At 38.0% G+C, this 20861-nt stretch overlaps 1 protein-coding gene across 3 annotated transcripts in view; it reads left to right on the forward strand.

Annotated features, from left to right (window-relative positions):
- bnl (branchless) overlaps positions 1-20861 on the forward strand; it is a 484540-nt gene that overhangs the window by 424969 nt on the left and 38710 nt on the right. For all 3 annotated transcript variants that reach the window (XM_067756622.1, XM_067756627.1, XM_067756635.1), the window contains one exon: positions 4563-4666. In XM_067756622.1, coding sequence (XP_067612723.1) covers positions 4563-4666 — 104 coding nt within the window. The remainder of the gene's footprint in view (positions 1-4562; positions 4667-20861) is intronic.

The following is a 20861-nucleotide window of genomic DNA, read 5'->3' on the forward strand; positions in this document are numbered from 1 at the left end:
ATGCTGCTTGTCCAATTTTTGAGCAGGTGTGGATTATACCACAATTTTGCATGTCTTCATACATAAGTGCAGATGCAATGTAATGCATTGAGTTTGCGTAATTGCAGCCACTGCCTACGAACAAAACTACTCTAAATCCCTTAACTTTTTCTCCTTAATTCCTTAAAAGTGTAGCTCAGGTTTGAGCCATGGCCCAGAAGTAATTTAGGGGTTGCTTATAATTTCTATTCTATCTTCGTTTCAGTTTTTAAACAATGTTAAAGCTCAAGAGCGGCTTATATCCCAAATCAAATTTCGATTGTGGTTTCAATTCCAGTTTCATATTTGGTTGTAGAACGATTACAAGTTGCGTTAAGTTTCTGTTAAGGCTTGGGCCATAGTCTAAATACCGATTCATGTATGCTACAACAACAGCATTCATGCCTCGGTCACCGTCGAATTTTTCAATAAATAAAATAGAGCTAAAAATATAAATTAAAAACAAACAGTTTCTATCTAAACTATGACCGGTATCAACGCAATGTGTTATAGTCTAAGAGCCCGTGACTGCCAGACCTTCGTCATTTTATAAAAGTTGAAATTTCGCCAGTGCATACTTCCAACTGAAGTAGGATCGTTGGTCTATTATAAAACTTGAGTCATAGTGGCTTTAACAGATATCGTGCAAAAATTTTGCAGAAAAATATACCTCTCTTTCGTCATTTTATAAAGACTGATTTTCATATATGGTCTTCGTCACGATGTAGGAAGCCACTAGCCTCATTGCCAGACACTTTCCATAGTGGCTTTTTCCAGCCAGACACTTTTTGTAATGCAAAACTGTATTTTTCATAAAGCTAAATACTTTTTCATAAGCTGAAAGTTTTTTACGGCAAACAAAATTTCAAAATTTTTTTTAAAGATTTTGTATTCGAATTTCATTATTCGATGTTCTTTGAAGTTTAGAAGGATTACCGACACTGCGTCAGAGTATTTCGAAGAAAAAGTTTCAGCGCCAGTGGCGCAACCTTCGGTTTTAAAGCAAATACTCATTACCACGTAGAGTTAAACAGCTTAAATAAAAATTCTCAGGATGAAAAGAAACGTTCTCTGCAAAAATCGCGATTACTCCATGTATGCATGTATGGAGTACTCCCTATGGACCAAGCGAGTGCTCCAAAATTAACCACAATTCATTCAAAAAATATGGTCCAGTTAACATTGCAATGTCCTAGGACTGGGCATTACATCAGAGTAATCCATGCAGTACCCACATGGAATTACTCTCGAATCTACTCCAATCGATTACTCCATGGAGTAACTTCGGGAAACTAGTTTTGAAACTGGTTTTATTAGCTATCAAAAGGATATATACTCCTACCAGTTTTATTATATTATTAACATTAATTTTGATTTTTCACGCGTGGCAACACAGTCCAATAAACATCGGGTAGTGATTACTTACTTACTTAATTGGCGCCTGACCGTCTAAACGGTTATGGCCGTCCAACAAGGCGCGCCAGTCGCTCCTTCGCTCCGCCAACCGGCGCCAATTGGTCACACCAAGGGAGTTTAAATCGTTTTCCACCTGGTCCTTCCAACTGAGTGGGGGCCGCCCTCTACCTCTGATTCCATAGGCGGGTTCCGATAGAAATACGTTCTTGGCCGGAGCATCATCTTTCATTCGCATAACATGGCCTAGCCAGCGCAGCCGCTGCGCTTTAATTCGCTGGACTATGTTAATGTCTGCGTATAGCTCGTACAGCTCATCATTAAATCTTCTTCGGTACTCGCCATCGCCAACGCGTAGAGGTCCATAAATATTTCGAAGAACTTTTCTCTCGAACACTCCCAAAGCCGCTTCATCTGCTGATGTCATAGTCCATGCTTCTGCACCATATAACAGGATGGGTAAAATAAGTGACTTGTAGAGTATAGTTTGCATTCGCCCGACTTTGCTTTTCAATTGCCTACCTAGTCCAAAGTAGCATTTATTGGCAAGATTGATTCTTCGCTGGATTTCAGTGCTGATGTTGTTGCTGGTTCCCAAATAAACGAAGTCGTTTGCTATATCGAAATTATGGCTGCAAACAGTAGCGTGGTTGCCAAGGCGCGTATGCGCTGACTCTTTGCTCGATGACAGCAGGTACTTCGTTTTGTCCTCATTCACCATCAAACCCATCTTTACCGCTACTTTTTCCAGTTTGGAGTAAGCAGAACTAACAGCGCAGGTATTTAGGCCGATGATATCAATATCATCAGCATATGCCAATAATTGCACGTTTTTATAGAATATTGTTCCAGTGGGGTTAAGTTCTGCAGCTAGTATAATTTTCTCCAGCATCAAATTAAAGAAATCGCCGTCTGAAACCTCGTTTAGTAGGGTTATAAACTGTTGAACTGTGTCATATTCGGCCTTATGTGTTAAAATAAACATTTGTGAAATTCTGGAAAAAGGGCGTGACAGCGCCCACCTATGAAAGAAAAAAATTAGAATATTTTGCAAGCTTTTATTTTAAAGCTTAAGAGGCGGTAAGCTTTTACTACTAATAATTATTTTCATGTAATAATTAGCAAAATCGGTTGATGACCACGCCTACTTTTAATAAAAGCTTCTTCTGGAAGCTTATGTCTTAATACAATTTGCAATAAGTTTGTTCTGCCGTTTGTTGTTAAAGCTTCTGACTGATTTTTATCTTCTTTACTCTTCCCAAATCAATTTCACAACCCTCGTAAAAACTAGTCCTTACATATTCTGTATTTATGAGCTTGTTCAACTAGCGGCAGTCAAAATATTGCCAATTATCGTTGGTGCGACGTTAATCTTTACATTTTCCCTGCTGCCACATTTATATCATTTACCATTTTTTTAAGTCACCACCGAAATTTATCAGCTTAAGCTCACCAGTCGGCGATTTGAGGCGTTGTAATACACCCAATATTTATTTCGTTTTTTTTTTTATTCATTTACATGGATTTTGTGCGCGCCATTAGGCAATATTCTAGACTGGTTTTGAGTTTTGCTAAACTATTTGCTAAAATTCAAGTTTTATTGCTATGCGCAATTTAGCGCAAACGTGTGACATTTTTCTTGTCGCCGAAAAAGTATTTTTTTGTTATATTTGCACAACAATTTTAACATTTTCGTGATTTTTTTTACTAGCATATCAAAATCGTTGATTCATAACTATGTATATTTATAATTACGATGCACGTGTTTGCATGTAAATTGTTAATTTACCAGTCGTTTGATATCAAGTTCAATGTTCAAATATTGATTGAGCGCATGCGCGAATGCTGCTGGCGCAGGTGAAGGTGTTAATTGCTTGTGGGAGTTAATCAATTTGTTAGCTTGTGGGAGTTAATGGTAATTTGTCATATTGCAAATTTATGCAAGCACATGCTGACGACAATTACTTAAGTTAATAATAAAAGGGGTTGTAGTAAAAAAAAAACGTCCTAGTGCTAATACAAAATTTGGCTGGCCGGTTTGTGATAGTATGAGATATAGTTACTATACACTGAAATAAATGGTGCTAGTAAAATCAACAAATCGGTTCTGTTGTTCTTGACTTAACGGATATTCGGTGAAATTGATCGAATTACGGTTAATTCGACCGAGTTCTTTGTCAAGCGAACAAATTAGTTTAGTCATTTCAGCAGAAGAGAAATTGTCGCTCTTAAGTTGACAAAATTCTGTAAACTTGACAGATTCCTAATCAAACTAACTGATTTTTTGTTAACACAACTGATCTCACTGGTCACTTCAACAGCGATCAAAAGTCAATACATGAGCAAATTTCAAAGAGAATTTTACGCTCACTGCGCTCTCTCCTTTGTACTTATATATGCTGTGTACTATATGTATGCACATATTTACGTATGTATATGGCGGCCGCCATGGTGTGATGGTAGCGTTCTCCGCTTACCACACCGAAGACCCTGAGTTCACACCCCCTGCAAAGCAACATAAAAATTTTAGAAATAAGGTTTTTAAATTAGAAGGAAACTTTCTAAGCGGGGTCGCCCCTCAGCACTGTTCGGCAAGCACTCCGAGTGTATTTCTGCCATGAAAAGATCTCAGTGAAAACTCATCTGCATTGCAAATGCCGCAACATAGGTTGTTCGCACAGAGCTGTCGCAACAACTTTTTTTGTTCATTTGACTACTAAAACGTTCAATTACGAATCAACTATTTGTGCGCAGTTGATTCAACATCTTGTTGCAATGGAAAAAATTCTAGAGTCACCCCTGGTCCACCTTTATATCGATATTTCGAAAAGGCGTCCACCCATAGACCCGTATTTCGGTTGATTTTACCAGTCTTTTTCTTTCAGTGTATACACTTCAGCTTTCAATGATAGTGTCTTTAAGTTTTTTTCAAGGCGAATAGACCTACATGCCTAAAATTGGTGTATTTGTGTGATATTACTTCTTTCTATTTTACATTTTCTTTCAATAAATAAGTGCTTCGTTCAGCCAGGTTTAAATAAGAGTGCTGTGCGTTCTATCGGAAGTTCTAATCAAGTATGTTAAAGTTCAACACTAACAAAATGTTTTTTTTTTCTTTATATATTTTACAGCAATACTGCAACGTTCAACTGTCGACGTGGGTCGCATAAAAATTCAAGGTGTTGCCACTTGTTTGTATTTGTGTATGGATGCATGCGGCGCTGTTTATGGCTCGGTAAGTTGCAAATTTTGTAAATCTTTTCCTCATTTAACAGAAACCAACAATTCTCAACCAAGCGCGCGGATGTAAAGTGCCGATGATCATGTGTAGGTCTTACGACCTTAGACTAACAAAGTTACTTCTCTCATTAATAATAGGGGACTGTACGAACTTCTGCTAACACTACCTACTCATTCTACTAACGGGTGCCGTCACAGATCGATATCATTTCGTTACGATAATTAACGTTAATAAACGAAACAAAGTCATTAACGTTAATTTGACGTTCTTAACGTTAATAAACGAAACGAAATGACTTTGTTTCGTTTATTAACATTGATTATCGTAACGAAATGATTTCGGTTCTTTGGTTAAGCATGCCTGGAAGAAAACGATTCATCACATTTTCTCTTCCCATGCCTAGGATTGCAAACAAGACTACTCAGGTTTCTTGGCGCACAGTTTTTCGACAGTCTGGCAGACGTTGGAAAGTTGGATCTTTCACTTCTACTTAAGTTCATCAGAGAAACAAGTGGTAAATTGAGGACTGCTACCTAATGATCTATATGGGCGATTTTTCCGCCACCCGGCTTCCGCTGAGGACACTCACAATAGACGAAAATGTCTGCGAGTGAAAGTGTGCGAAATTCTAATGCATGCTCTCTTAACTTAACCTAACCTTAGTACACCGCTCATAGATATCTTGCTATTCAAAATAATTTTGCAAATATATGAGATAAAAACCAAACTTTTTTTTGTTAAACAAAACATAAAACGAAAAAAGTGATTTTTATTTTTTTAGCACAGGACTTGTAAGGAATATTTATTTGTTACCGCTGAGAGAAATCTTTATTTATTAAAAATAAAAGTTATTCTCTGTGACAAATTATTATGGAATTGCAGTTTTGGTGGCCTGACTCACAAAACACGTTTATTTTTTTCTCCCCCAAAAAAAGTGATTTAGTTAGAGAAAATATATAAATTCTCTCCATTAAACTCTGTGAGCAATTTTTATTTGTTGAAAATTAAAGTGTTTCTCTATGACAAACCATTGTGCAAGTTCTCAATAAATTTCTGAGAGAAACCATTATTTATTGAAAATAAAAGTTATTCTCTGTGATATCTAAAATGTCAGCTGTGGCGCTTTGATTCACAAAATAAATTTATTTGTATAACAGTTATTTAGTAAGAGAAAAAATAAGAATTCTCAATAAAACTCTGACAGGAATCTTTATTTCTTGAAAATAAAAATTATGCTCTGTGACAAGCCTTTCTGGAATTTCGGTTTTGGAGCCTTGGTTGACAAAACACATTTATTTCTCTTATTTTGTTTTGTTGATTTTCCAACAGGGTGGATAAATGATCTATATTGAAGCGATTTTCCGTCATCCCTTGTCAAATTTGGTTTTGAGACAAACCGGTTTCGGCGTTGTGCCATCATCAGTGTCTATTTTCGTTCTGATCTGTTGTAGTCGTTTGTCCTGTATTTATAGTTCGTAGGTACACGAGCAGGTATTGTCAAAATTGACGCTTGTGTGGCTGATTGGCGCAGGTAAAAATCCGTAATTTTAGTCGAATGACCTTCTTTGTGTGTTTGCTGTTTTGGTGCGTTAATTGTTTTGTGTTTATTTGTTGTTATGTGTTTGTCTGTTGTACCTGTGTGATTACTTTGTTTCTTGTAAACTAGTTTTAAAGGCTCGAATATTGTGTCAGAAATTGTGTTTATCTGTTCGTTTATTATTCTACCGTCGAATGTTTTCTGTTCGTAGATTTCCATGTTTTCGAGTACCGACGTCTCAACGTACTCGTTTCTCGTTCACCCATTTCTCCTAAGGTCTAGTCATTTCGCGGAAATGTGTTGGAGAATAATTGTATCTCATGCTTGGTTACCAGCTATATACATGTATATTTGTAGTTTATGCTTTTCTACTAGCCATATTCGTGTGTACATGTGAGTATCAAATTCTGCTCTTAGCTGATGTCTACATATGTGTATGTGAGATATTCTTCGATGTATACGTGTACCTAAGAGTGGCTGCTTGAATGAATTGATGTTGTGATTATTAACTAACAGCATAGTGATACTAATATTCACCACAATACTTTTATGGACGTAACAGTTTAGTACGGCCTTAATTATGGAAGCCAACACCAAAGATACCCACATGATGAATCTCTGTAATTAAACCCAGTAAAATCGATTTTCATATATGTATTTTTAGAGGAATTTTTTTCCCATAGGCTAGTCCGATCTAACCGCTGATTAGTGCAAATGAAACATTCCACTGTTTTTCCCGACGTTTCGCTAAAACTTTTTTAGCATCTTCAGGGGCATTTCCATTTTATTTTCTGGTGAAAAAAAGAAATTACAGATATGAGTTTTAATTTAAGAGGCCATTACAAATATATCTACTTCGTAATCACGCGCAGATACATACGTAGACATTCGCGTAGATACATACATAGACATATAACATAGTCAATAGACTCACAATATATAATTTACATTAAAAATTGCACAATTTTACATTAAAAAACTACACTTATTAAAAGTGAAAACGATTTTCACCTACTAAGTAGTTTATGTGCAAAAAGTACTAAAACTATCATATATTACTCCTTAAAAGTGCAAAACACAAGATTTTTTCGGGAAAAACATTGGTAAAAATTTTCAGATAGCCGAATGATAGAAAAAAGAAGAATTTAGAGCGAGACAATTGACGGCTTACTTCACCTGATCATGCTCTTAACATAATACGTTTTTTTTTCTAACATAATAAATTTCCCCGCGCGTCAAATATTTATTCACAACAATTTGTCATCACATCCCAATGGCAATAAGTCGCAGAATAAGGACATTTTCTTCATGACATTTTAGTCTGTACATTCTTTCCTTTTTTCGATTTGATCCTCTTTTGTCTCACCCTTCACACAATTCCGAAATCGAACTTCATTATTTATTGCAGTTGCTTGTTAACATATGGACCGTTAAGAGATTGAGGGGTAACACCGGCATAGCAATAAATTAAAATGCATCCTTGTCCTTTTTTAAGGATCATATTGCATTTTTTATTTGTTGTATTTAGGTACTTGTAGTATTAAAAAAAAAAAATGCTCTAAATATGTTAACACAATAAAAAAAATGGTATGCGACAAATTCGAATGCAATCAAAAAATGAACAATGGAATGCCTTTTTTTGTAGGGGTCATGCATTGTCTTTTTTATTTGTCTCTTTCTCATCTGTCTTTAGGCAGTCATCGTGGTTTTGTAGTCTTTGTTGTGATGCTGTTTACAGAAATTTCATGGTTATGATGTACCAACTTTTTTAAAAGATGCGAATTTTATTATGAATACTTTGTCGTTTTTTAACCAGTTGAACTACAAATTTCTACTTCTGTTTATGTTATTGCAATATTATTGACTTGAGTGTCAATATTTCGTAGACCACTTAAGAACATCGGTAGCCAAGCTCAGATTTTGTTCAATTGTTTCAATTCGTTAACTCTATTCTAGTCTGGTTTGTAATCTTATGAACCAAAATCCTTCTCAATAGATATCATGCTGCGCGCATCACGTTAATGTGATAGTTTTTCCAGTTCATAACCTTTGAGCGAATTCCCTAAGAAAATATGCCGACGGGTCATCTCACTTGAGTTGGTGCACTTGTTCCTGGTTCAGCTCATTTCACTTATAGCGTCATTTCACTTGAATACATTTTTGATCGCCCCAATGTATGTATGTTTATATGTATAACTCATACATACGCATCTACATATCCTTATGTCTGACTTTGCGTCCTTTGCATTCTGTTATGGGAATAAGTGTAGTCATTTAAGCACCCTTAATTGTTTTTGTTAAATGTGCCGCAAAAGAATAATGTACTGACACATTTTCAGGGCGCCAATGGGCAATTGATCCCGACAAGTGACATATGTACCTTTCTTTTGGTTTTTGTATGTCGTTTTTGTTGGATTTTTTGAGAGTTTGAAATAAGGCTGTAAATTGTTCGTGACATTACTGAAGCAGTTTTTGTTTATTGCTTATCTAATTACTAACTTTTGCTCTCTTACATAAGTTATCTCCTTTGATATTATTAAGTCAATGGGCTAGGCAGCCATATCCTGATTTGGTAAGATAGATATGTATATGTATATGTTTTCTATCACTTCTGCAGAGCGTCCTAACTATGATGAAAGATCGAAAAATGTTTGGTATTTATCGTGTCAACGCCAACATCATTTGATAGAGCGCTGGGGCTTCAACCATTAGTGAGCTAGCTCGGAGATAAATTGTCTGGCCCACTTTTCAGTGGAACTGCTGCTCTTCAGCTGTTGTCAGCTCTGATCCATTCTACTTGTGTTGTGTAGTAGGGGTCTTAATTCGATTTTCTTTCCTGAAATGATCAAGGCAACTTTTGCGGAACCGTGCGATAATAGGGATTTCTGACTATGGTACTGCACTGACTTATGCACTATACAAGAGAGTCGTATTAAAGCGTATGCGAGCCACTTTCATATACATGGCTTCTAATCGTCTATGTTTGCCGTTAAGCGAGTTAGATTCGTCACAGTGCTCGCAAATGACGTAAAATTACATAGATCGGGCCCTGTTACCTTACCTTTCTTCGACCGACCGACAGTCGTTTCGCACATTGAATACTCTCAGTGTATCCCAAAGATGTACAGCAAGATGTAGAGAAGAAGTACTTACTCTCATTCAAGAAAGAATCGGCCCATTAGCGCCTTGGCAGTCATGTCACTGTTGGGGGATATAAATTGAAGACTGTGAATACAGTTAGCTTAGAAAAAAACAACAGAGTAACTCTTACCAGTAAGTGCTATTTTGGATTGAGTAGGCAATTGAAGAGTAAAGTTCTCTGTCGACGCACTAAAAGTTACTCATAATGCTTATCCTGATGTATGGGTCGGAATAATGATCGGTGTCGTTAGAAGTTCTTGGAGTGTTCCAGAGAAAAGTATGGTCGAAGGAGATATAATAATTAGCTGTATAAGCTTAACGCAGATATGAAGAGAATGCAACGAATAATAGCCCAAACGCCGCTTCGCTGGCAATGTCATGTAATGCGAATGGGCAAAGATGCTCTGGCAAAGAGAGTTCTTCCATCGACACCCGTAATTTAAAGTATGGGAGAGGGAGCCCTCCTTAGAGTTGGGAGGGGCATTTGGAAGAGTGCTCGAGTATCCTTGACTCCCCCAATTGTAGTCAGTTGTCGCAAAGTAGGGATAACTGGTGTGACTTCTGACCAAATAGCGAATTAACGATGACGATAATGCAGAAGATATGTATTTCGGTAACTTGAAAGGTCGTTCCGACTTAGAAGCATTTTGACGTTCACCGTGCATGATTTTTGCCGCATTGTTGTTCAGCATACATACATAGTAGGTGGAAAGTCGATGTGCATTTGTGGAGTCCTTTGCCCTCCGGTATGAGAACTAGTTGTGCTGTCTCCCATTTGGCGGGGAGAATTCTTGCTTGGAAGCACTGGACAGTTATTTAATTATCGATTAGGAATTAAGTATGAAAATCAACATAATCTCGTTGTATGTAAACTAGCTCCTAGCAAAATTACATAACATAACATGATGTTCATTGATACCACTTAACTTAGCGCGGAAAACATGAAATTTCATAACATAACATTCAATTCTTAAATGAACAGAGCTTAGCATATCATAGCATAACAAACACTAACATAACATGACAACAAAGAATAGCATGTCACTAGATGTCCCACAGTTGTAGGTTAAGTTTTAATGCTATAGACTTAACACGACACGTACTGAGCCAAGCTTCTAAGACCCTTCGCAAAGCAATCCTCATCTAGTTCCAACCTTATAGGTTTTTGAAGTGGTTTGCATTCTATGTCTGCTGTTATTCCTGTAATAGCTGGCACTAATAGCTTAGTTTTATTATATTTTTTTTTTTTTACACATTTCTTTACTCAGCCTCAATTTATTTGTGTGTTAGATGTTCAATCACAATACTTGTTAAATACTCAAAATATGTTTGAACCAAATTTGCATAATTTTCCCATAGTAAAAAAAAACCTTTCATTGCCCTAGCATGTGATACTGCACTGCGGCTTTCAATACACTGCGGGTGTTCCTGCCGCTAAGTTGAGCTCGTCTCCTACATTTTTCTTGTAGTTATTGCCTTTAAAAATTAATGACTTTCCAATAGGCTTTCAACAAGAATTACTATCAATCTTATTATCCTATTGTCAGTGGTTTTTTTCTTTGTTTTGATTTGAGTTTTAAATGCACCACCAAGCGCGACAAAATTGTTTCATCAGCGCAGTGCGACGCCGCTCAAATCATAAACAACAATTTTCTACCATTTAAATTAGATGTGACGGATTCTAACTACATAAATGATGCACCGCGAACACTTTCATTAGAACAATTTTTCGGTACTAGTGCCATCCATGTGACCTTTTTTCATAATTGTTTTCTTCATAGTAGGTTTTAATGATAACCCGCTATTGTTTCTAATGAAAATGCCGCATTATACCTAATTCATTTTTCAATAGCTGGATTTAACCAGAAAAATGTGACCAGAGTATGGATAGTTTAGTATTGAAAGGCTTTAGGACATCGTACATTTCTAATAATAATTACAATTTAAATTATACGCTCGTAGCCGCCATCATCACTTTCGCCTCAACGCAATTGCATTATCTTGTAATTAATTTTATTTTCTGGTGACTTTAATTCTATATTTTTTGTGTTTTTATTTTGGTTTAGCATTGGCTCAGTTTAAATCTATGATTTGATGCTTTAATACATTGTGACGGCGCCATGCGTGTGGCGTAATTGGTTTGTTTATTTTGTTGCATTTGTTTTCTATACAAACTAATGGTTTGGACGATAAGATAGCCGAGCGGACTTGAGCTGCAGAGAGTTGCAGGCTGGAGTTATTGCCCGTAATGCGTAGAAAATTGAGTTGCATGCATTTATGTTTGCTTATCATTTGCTGTATGTATTTGTTTCCAAGGTGCTAAATAAATTGTCATAGGCAGAGTTTAAGGCGAATTCAGTACCAGATGGTGTTACGCCATTGGCTGATTGCTTCTGCTTGATATTTTCCATACAACGCCTTGTACTTTAATATGTCAGTTAATCGAAACCAATTAAAATTTTCTTTTGACTTGACATTCTTCTGCCAGGCGAATTGGTTGAATTCGCTTTACCACCACCTGGTATGGATTCGCCTTTATAACATTCTTCTGTACGGCGAATTGGATTGAATTCACTTTGCTATCAGCTATCGACTGTTCATCGAAAGGTTAACGAAATATTACGAAAATGTTACCGAAAAGTTGTCGACTTGTTATAAAAAAGTTATCTGAATGTTATAGAAAAGCTATCGACTTATTGTCGTAAAGCCATACTTAGTTTATCAAAAAATTGTCTATTATCTAAATTTCTAAATGTTATTGACTTGACACCGGAGTGCTATCGATTCTCGACCGTCGTGGTATGATGGTAGCGTGCTCCGCCTACCACACCGAAGATCCTGGGTTCAAGCGCCGGGTGAAGCAGCATAAAAATTTTAGAAACAAGTTTTTTCAGTTAGAAGAAAATTTGTTAAGCGTGGTCGCCTCTCGGCAGTGTTTGGCAAGTTCTCCGAGTGTATTTTTGCCATGAAAAGCTTTTCAGCGAAAACTTATCTGCGTTGAAGATGCCGTGCGGTCCCGTCCCGCCGATGGAAGAAAAATGTATGAAAAACTAACAGGAGAACGACGCAAATTGGAAGAGAAGCTCGCCCTAAAATCTCTTTGGAGGGTATCGCGCTTTACATTTATCGTTTTTGAAAAGTTATCGCCTTTTTTTCGGAGTGTTACCAATTTGTTGGCCACGCGTGGTATGGTGGTGGCGTACTCCGCCTATCACACCCAAGATTCTGGGTTAAAGTCCAAAAACCTTAGAAAAAAGCATTTCCATTTGAGCTCGATTCGAACCCGCGATCTTACATTTGAAAAAAGTGTTTCTGAGCGGCGACGTCTCTCGACATTGGTGTGGATAACACTCTTAGTGTATTTCTACCACGAAAAGCTTGTGAAAGTGAAAACTGATCTAAGAAGAAGCCTTCCCATTTGACTCGGCGATAACTAACCGATAACTCCAAGATAATAATTTGCTTCCGAGAGTAAGCCTGTAATAAAAAAAAATTACTTAACGGTATCGGTTGCTACCGATAAGAAACCCACGAAGCTCTTCTCCAAGAGGGCGAAATATTAGTTCTTGGCAAAGTTAACTCTATTTAGGTTTAATTTTCACCCCCGGCTGAGCTTTAGGTTATATAAAATCGTTAGTTTTCAAGACTTACTTACACTTGCATGTTTATAAATCGAGATTCATGAGTACTTGGTACTCACGCCTTTTTTTCAAGTCACTCATCCCGTGTGAACACTGTCGCCTGCCGTTTTTCGAAGCATACTCGTACATCTCGCCCTTTGGTAAAATATTCGGAGAACTGAGTAAGACTTTCGTATAAAATAAGTTTATCTACCTAGTCATCCTCCATGCTGCTACTACAGTGAGACCGCAGATGGACGCTTCTAACATCGATCATTACGAATAAATAAGCCTCAGTGAACTTAATAAGCGCAGCAGAACGCCTGCCATCTACCATCGGAATGAAGGTCACGTCTGTAAGTCATTTGCTAGGCTTACTCTAGTTCGATCGCTGAAAAGCTCGTTGCAGCTGGCTAGTGGTGTCCAAGTATCTGTCTTGAACTAGCAGTTCAAAAGATCTGCATGCCAGTTCTCACAGGTAATGTAATCCTACGGGCATCTGAATGATTCTTATCCCAAAGTACATAAATAGAGGTAATTGAAGGCTAGGTCAGTCATTCCCACGATCACACTACTGCTACCGTGACATAGTTTTGGTGGGATAGAATTGAAACTCGTTGGAATGCTGAAATACCCATAGTCTACCGACCTAAAGCCGATATAATCAGCGAAGCAAAAAGTTAAGTTATTGTTAGATTATAGCATCTTGAAAGCATCAATTCGAAACAATAGCAGTCGTTTGCAGTGCTAGACGAAGTCAGTGCGTAGAGTAAGACAATTACTGAAGCCATAAAAGAGCATCGACATGATAACCATCCTGTGAAATCGGTGTACGAGCATTAGCGAGGCTTTTCAACCCTGTTTTCTGTATTAAATATAATTTCCTGACAAACATTATTCCGGGATATATAAATATGTCAGAAAGGACCGGCAGCGTTCTGCGAATTTTTTATCTGATCAGGACTTATCGGCACTGATATCGACGTCAATAAAAATGTCGTTTTCAATCTGAAGACAGAGTAGCAGGGACAGACACCCTGTTCGGAACTACTTCAAAAATTGGCGATAAATGGGCTAAATGTGTAGATCGACATTGATGAATATCATCCTTTGAGTATAAATAAAGCAGTAAGTCAGAACTTACTCTCACTTCTATTTTCGACATCGAGCCTTAACCAAGTTCTATGCATGATTACTTATGCAAGATGTAAAGATTGTCACTTTGATTTTCTAATACCAAAGTAAGCATTCAACTAAATCTTAAGAAATAAGAGGGGAAAGACATAATTTAATTAAGTTTGCTAATACGGCGACTGATGTAAAAGTATGTAGCGGCTTCTATGTACCTACCATCAACTTGACAATCATTTTTGAGCGCCCGCGCCAAGCCTCCCGGTCTAATTTATTGTCATGCAAATCAATTGGGGTAACGTAGACTCGTGCGTAGAATTTCATTAAATGCATCGCTGCACTTGAAATTAGTTGCCGTTTATGGTAATTATGAATTAAATGCGCTAAGTGAAAAATAAACACGGCGTAAGCGTTAGGTAGCGAATACAGTGACACATCGCTAAGAGGACGAAGAAAACATAGTGGCATAGGCAGTGTTCGACATCCTCCATCTCCTCCACATACCAGCAAAAGTTGTTTGTGTGTAAGCACTTAAGTTTTCCGTGATTTCTCATTGGACAGTTAGGAATTAGGACACTGCTTGTTTGTTAATACTGGGCCAGTACTACCTAAAGTCATTCAACCGATTTTTGGTAGATATATGGTCCTGTGGCATTCACTGTATTACTTTGAAATCAGCTTGTCAGTCTGAATTGATTTTGTGGAGGAAAAATATTATTTGAGTTCCAGCGTCGTCATTTACGACAAACCTGTAATGACCCGATTACCTACCTTCTAATGGGCAGCTCTGTTAGTTAATCTGTTTCTTTAAGTTTTTTTCCCTTTGTTACTCCTTGGATGTCTTGTTGAGAACTTTTTGTCTAAACATGGAAAAGGTGACACATGTTCCAACACATTTCGTAGGAGTGGATGAGAGAATCCTGTTAGGGGAATTTATCCAAACGACTGATTCACCTCACAAGTAAAGCAGTGTAACTATCTCCAGCTTCCGCTTATGTTGCCACATTCACCACTCTTATTATGGAAAAACTTAGGGACGGAAGTCTGGCGTACCTATTCACAGATGCATCTAGGCTGGGAGAGGTGTGAGTAGCGTATTGTGCCACGCACTTCGTGTTTGTCAGAAATTTCGGCTGCCCGATCACTGCAGTATCGTTTATGCAGAGGTCACCGCTATAAATTATGCGGTAGATAGGATACTATCCACCGATATAACTGTTAGGAAAGACAACATCTACTCAAATAGGTAAGGATATCAAAACGCTGTGTTCTTCTACCGTGAGGTGATAACGGTGGTGAATCATTGCTTGACCTCCCTTGCGGTGGCCTCTAAATACTTTTTGATAAAAAGTTATCTGGGGATCATGTACGCGCGAACTGAGTTTGTCTTCCAATGGAGACTTTGCGACTCCGCTGCCCACTTGCTCCCTGCTTTTGGCGAGGTAGACCTCGAGCCAGCTACGAAAATGCTGTACTTACACCTCCTCTTGCTGCGGGTCGAGGTCTGCCTGTCTCCTTGTTGATTTCAAGCGCTCAGCAGAGCAAAGCTTGTTTATCCTTCGTTATATCATAGTACATGTCTTCCTCCTTTATATATTGAACGCCCCAGATGTGCTAGCTGGATGACGACGATACGGAATAATGCTGTCACTTTATGCTCAACTTTACTGCCTTTGCAAATACTAGGCTAAGGAATTTTAGTTGAGTCCACAGTCTTTACTAAGAAACTCACTGTAGATAGTTTTTAGATGCTCTCCTGTCACTCTTAAGTCTCTGCATTGCCTCATGTCGATTTTGAAATTATCCAAGGCTTTTATGTAATGAAACTTGAGTCACGAGCGAGGAACTTGTGTGGTCCTGCATAGGAAACTGAATTAGTAATGGATGATGGCGAATTGTTTCGGAAATATTCCTGCAGTAGCTTTCTATGCCTAACATGAGTTCTCATAGGCTCAGAATTTCATTCTCAGTACGTGCTCCAGCTGTTCCTCCGCCTGCGAAAAACTTTTGCTTCGGCATGAGGTCCTGTGTTCCAACACCATCCTTGAACCCTGCTGCTGATAGATAAGATCTTCGATGAATGCCGGAGATCCACAGACTACCTGTATATTACGATGCCCCAGTATGCAAACTAAAGAAATGCTATGTCGACTTTCATGATGCTCACTCCTTAAACCGACTATACGAGGTTTGTTGATATCGTTGCTTAGCCCTCAGTTTCGAACGGCTCGTGAACTTTCTCGACCATATTATTCATGTAGTTCACCTCAACTACCTTCTACCGCACAATCGAATCTTATGTTAGAATCGGACGCCTTTGTTTGGTATTCAGATATCTATGTTTTGGGTGAAAGGGAAAGATTTTTTTGACTCCTCGAACCTTCGGGTCTGTGGATATTAGTGGCCTCTTGCGAGAGGCCCTTTAACCCGCTGACTACCAAGTCTAGGTTTTGGCCGAACATACTCATACTTCATTTATTATTTTCTCTCTGCCCTTATTCACTTTATCCCGGTTTTACTGTTTTAAATACTCGTACAAAGTTGTTATGCATTCTCCGTTCAAGCAAATACCCCTGCAGATGCCAAAGCAATAGACAGATCTTAACGTGTCATGTTGGCGGCCTATGAAAAAAGGCCACCACTGTGTCACAACTGTCAAAAACAAAATCTTTAGATGACAACTTTATAGGCGCACATCAGTTTCATTACGGCACTGAGTGAAATACTGCGAAACCTGGAAATTCCCACTTCTAAGAAGCGACTCAAGAAAAGAATGAAAGTAGGCGCACTAACAGCGAACAGGGGCGGCAATTTTTGACATCGCTGATGGGCTGTCAAATTGAAATTGTGTGTTGGCTGCTGCGGCTGCTGCCAGCACACACACACACACACACACAGCTATTCTAAAATATTACGTGCGATAAAATAAGTGGGACGCCATTGTGGTCTAACCAAGTTCTATGTGGCCAAACAATATTTGCATGAGGCGGCTTGATGTGCCACAACGAGTGGCGTTGATAATGCGTCTGCTGTAGGCGCACCTTCATTGCTCTTAGCGAAAAATAATTGTGTGTTAATTTCCGCTATGTCATGCCTTACTGGCGCAGTAAATGCATGCAATAACTATAAAAACATAATAAAGAATACAGCAAGTGTGGCAAGTGCATTGTGGTACACTTACCACACCGTTTTTGTTGTTTGTCTGTCTAATACATGATGCTTGTGGTTGATTTGGAAGAGCGTGCAAGTGGGAGCGTGGCTAGTCCCCAGACAGTCAATGCATTTATTAGAGTCTCAAATGTAACGGAAAGTTCTTTTTCTATCTTTCTATGCTCCTATTCGAGTTTGATGCTGTACGCTTGTCTCTAAATCTTCACTTTGGTAAAAACTATTTTAATTGCCTGACAGCGAAATTGGTTCAATGTTGTTAATTGCAACTGATTTTGAAATGCAATGAACTTGAAAAGTTTAAAAGGAAAATAAATTGCAAACAAACATACATACATATATATGTATGTAGTTCCCTTTACACAGTCAACCGTATGTAAAACGTTCCACCGCTGTGACTCGGTGAATCATTTGGAAAAGCGCACCGTAAAGAAGCAGGAAATCGAATTAATTGAGAACAAAAAATTACGCTGAAGATGGCACAGCGCCGAAACGGTTTGTTTTCAAAACCAAATTTGAGAAGGAAAGCCGAAAGTCGTTCCAATATACATCGATTGGAAACGAGACAGTATTGAGCAACTAATAACATCAAAATACAGAGACTCAAAATACCAATACTATTTTCACAAGTTAGGAGTTGTTTATAATGAAGTAGCACTTTTAAATCTCATGGAAAACAAACCCATTATAATCTGGAGGAATACTTGTGGGGTCGTATCCTTACTTAAGCGCGACGAATTTTGCTATTGTTGCATAGGAACGACAGATGTGGTTGTCATCTTCGCTAGCGAGTTCATCTTCGTATACCAACACAAACGACTAGTCTGTCAATCTTTCTCTTAAGGACTGCCGGAGCCTAATAGTCGGAGTTTCTTCCGCCTACCGCGCTGCTACTCAATAACACCTCAGTATAATAGTCATCCAACTTTTTACAATGGCTCCGATAGCCGAAAATTCACCAGCTACTGCACAAGGTCAGTCCTGAATTCCGAATACTTTAATATCTTTCACTGAAAAGTTGTAATTTTAAATCTTACGCTTGTGTTTTGTTTTCACTAAATCAAATTTGACTACAAAATTGGCAATATCAATGAAAACGCTCTGTAATACAACGTCTAATGCGTTTGCCGTCCGTTTTGACTACAAAGTGATAATTCAAATGACCAATAAGTGAAAACGATTATTGCCCAGCAGTATGGCAAATTTGACATTCAAATATCATTTGCTAAGAAGCATCCCATCAAAAATAATATTAAAGCGTATTAAGTGACGGGAAATAATAAAATATATTGTGAAATAAATGAACACAAAATTTGAGCGTGGGTTTTGACTAGTTTTATCGACTTCGATTCAGTAATCTGACATAATGGAAACGCTTTTGACCCCAATTGACCAGGCGGTCAGCGCTTGAGACAGTTTTTGAAGTCAGTCATTTTGACCTAATGAAAAAACGGCATTTCATACAACGTCAAATACAGTTTCCGTTCGTTTTTACTACTAATGAACAATTAATTCGACCAGTAAGCGAAGCTAATTAGCCTGTCAACTTATGTCAAGTTTTGGTGTCAGTCATTTTGACCTAATGAACATCAAGCTTTTGTCCAGGAACTACTAATATGTTCTCTGCAGATTTTTTCCCTTAACTAGAGACGAGAGTAATATTTGGCATGGAATGAAAACAGCTTGTCATTGCATGTGAATTACGTTTTCTAACCGTTTTGACTACAAAGTGACACTCAAATCGACCAATAAGTGAATACGGCAATTGTCCACCGGTATCACAAATTTGAGATTGAAACTTCATATGGTAATGCTTTACTGCTTTATCAATTTCAAGTCAGTTAAGTGGCATAATAAACTTTAACACCAATTGACCAGCAAGTCAATCTGACGTAGTTTTTGATGTCAGTCATATTGGCATAATGAAGGCCCACCATCACATTAGTAATTCGATAGCTAAAGGTCTCACTTTAAAAGTTTAAAACTTTAAAAGACATGATCTTCTCGAAAAGTTTTCAAAAACTTTTAGAAAAGCTTTGAGCTCCTCTTTGGAGGGGATTTTGGAAGTTTTCGCAATGGATATACCGAGTTCACCATATCTTAGCGGTCTGCTTTGTCTCATGTATTTTGAAGAATTCTCTACGTTCGTTTCTATACAAAAACGATAAAATTGTCGAATACTCGTATGGTGAGTCGATTATATTGAATTGTTTGATTCGTTGAATATGACGTCATTTTGACATCAAAGATAATTGAGATGAGCGATCGAGAAAAATTATAAAAATACACTTAATAATTGAAGAGCGCACAGCACTCACTCAGAAAGTCAACTATCTACTAGAGTACTTGTGAAGATGCCCTGATATAGGGCACTTCTCAACCTTACTCTCACAAAGGACATAAGGAAACAAGTTTTCAGATATCATGACCACCTCATTCCATGCGAAGTTAAGGAAGATATTTAGTGCTTCACATCTTAGCCCATTAATGCATGAGGAGGATTGTCATAAATAAAAGTACCTTATCAAGCCTTCTACTCCATATCACTACTTAAGTAGAATGAGTAATCGACATTCACAGGAAATTATCAATAATCCATCCATTATCAATAATCGCTTAAATTCACCTTACTTTATCGGTGGCGTGGACTACGTATCCCTTGGAATACTTAGTGAGAGTTCGGAAGCCATTTATACCTGAATTGACAATTTTCGTTGATTGACGAATTCAAGTTAGTTAGGTTTAAGGAGCTGCCACGGAGGCACATATAAGCTGGTGTCAGGAGGACAGTTGCGATACCACAGAAAACACCATTACCTCTCCTCTTTGAAACATTTGGAGGACCTGATAAAGCCTACCAAGTCCTTAATGTCATACTCCACGACCTGGCGGTGGTTATACAGAAAGGGAGCGCTGTCTAGCAGCACTTGACGCCGGGCATTTGCACATCACATGATATACTGTCTCATTCTCTTTGTTATCTTTACAACTCTTACAGCATCGACGATAGGGCATTGCGACCCTTTTTGCATGCCTACCAACAAATCATTGCCCAGCAAGTACAAATTTCTACAAGTGTGGAATTTTATTCCTATCTAAAGTGTTAACGTGCCAGGATCTCTTAATATCCCACGTTTCAACCCCCTTGAGTTTGTAGCCATCTATCGTTGGGTTGACGATAGATGTACTCTTTTTAGCACCGTTTTTCCGTTCCACTATCGATTTCTCCATTTCAAGTGTTAAAATGATTTACTTACAGCACAGAATCGCAAATACATATTTTAGTAGTATAATTTTAATAGCAAGCTAATAAGCTCGCCAAATAGGCCACATAGCTCGAAGTTCGTCCGTAGACGTACCGTAACGAAGGCGAGAGCTGCACATGATCGACCAAGCAGGAAAATTTTGTAACTAAGCGTAGGGTTGCAAAGTGTTGAAGATCATGTGCAGATCTTACAATCGTAGGCTAACAAAGTTACGCCTATCACTGAAAAGAGGGTACTGTAGGTTCATGATGGGTATCCTTGTTGCTGATAGCAGATATAGGAAGTGCGGGTTAGAGAAGGAAACAATCGACCACCATTTTTGTTCG

The sequence above is a fragment of the Eurosta solidaginis genome, chromosome 1 (genome assembly GCF_040869045.1).
Source record: "Eurosta solidaginis isolate ZX-2024a chromosome 1, ASM4086904v1, whole genome shotgun sequence".
NCBI classification, from domain to species: Eukaryota; Metazoa; Arthropoda; class Insecta; order Diptera; family Tephritidae; genus Eurosta; species Eurosta solidaginis.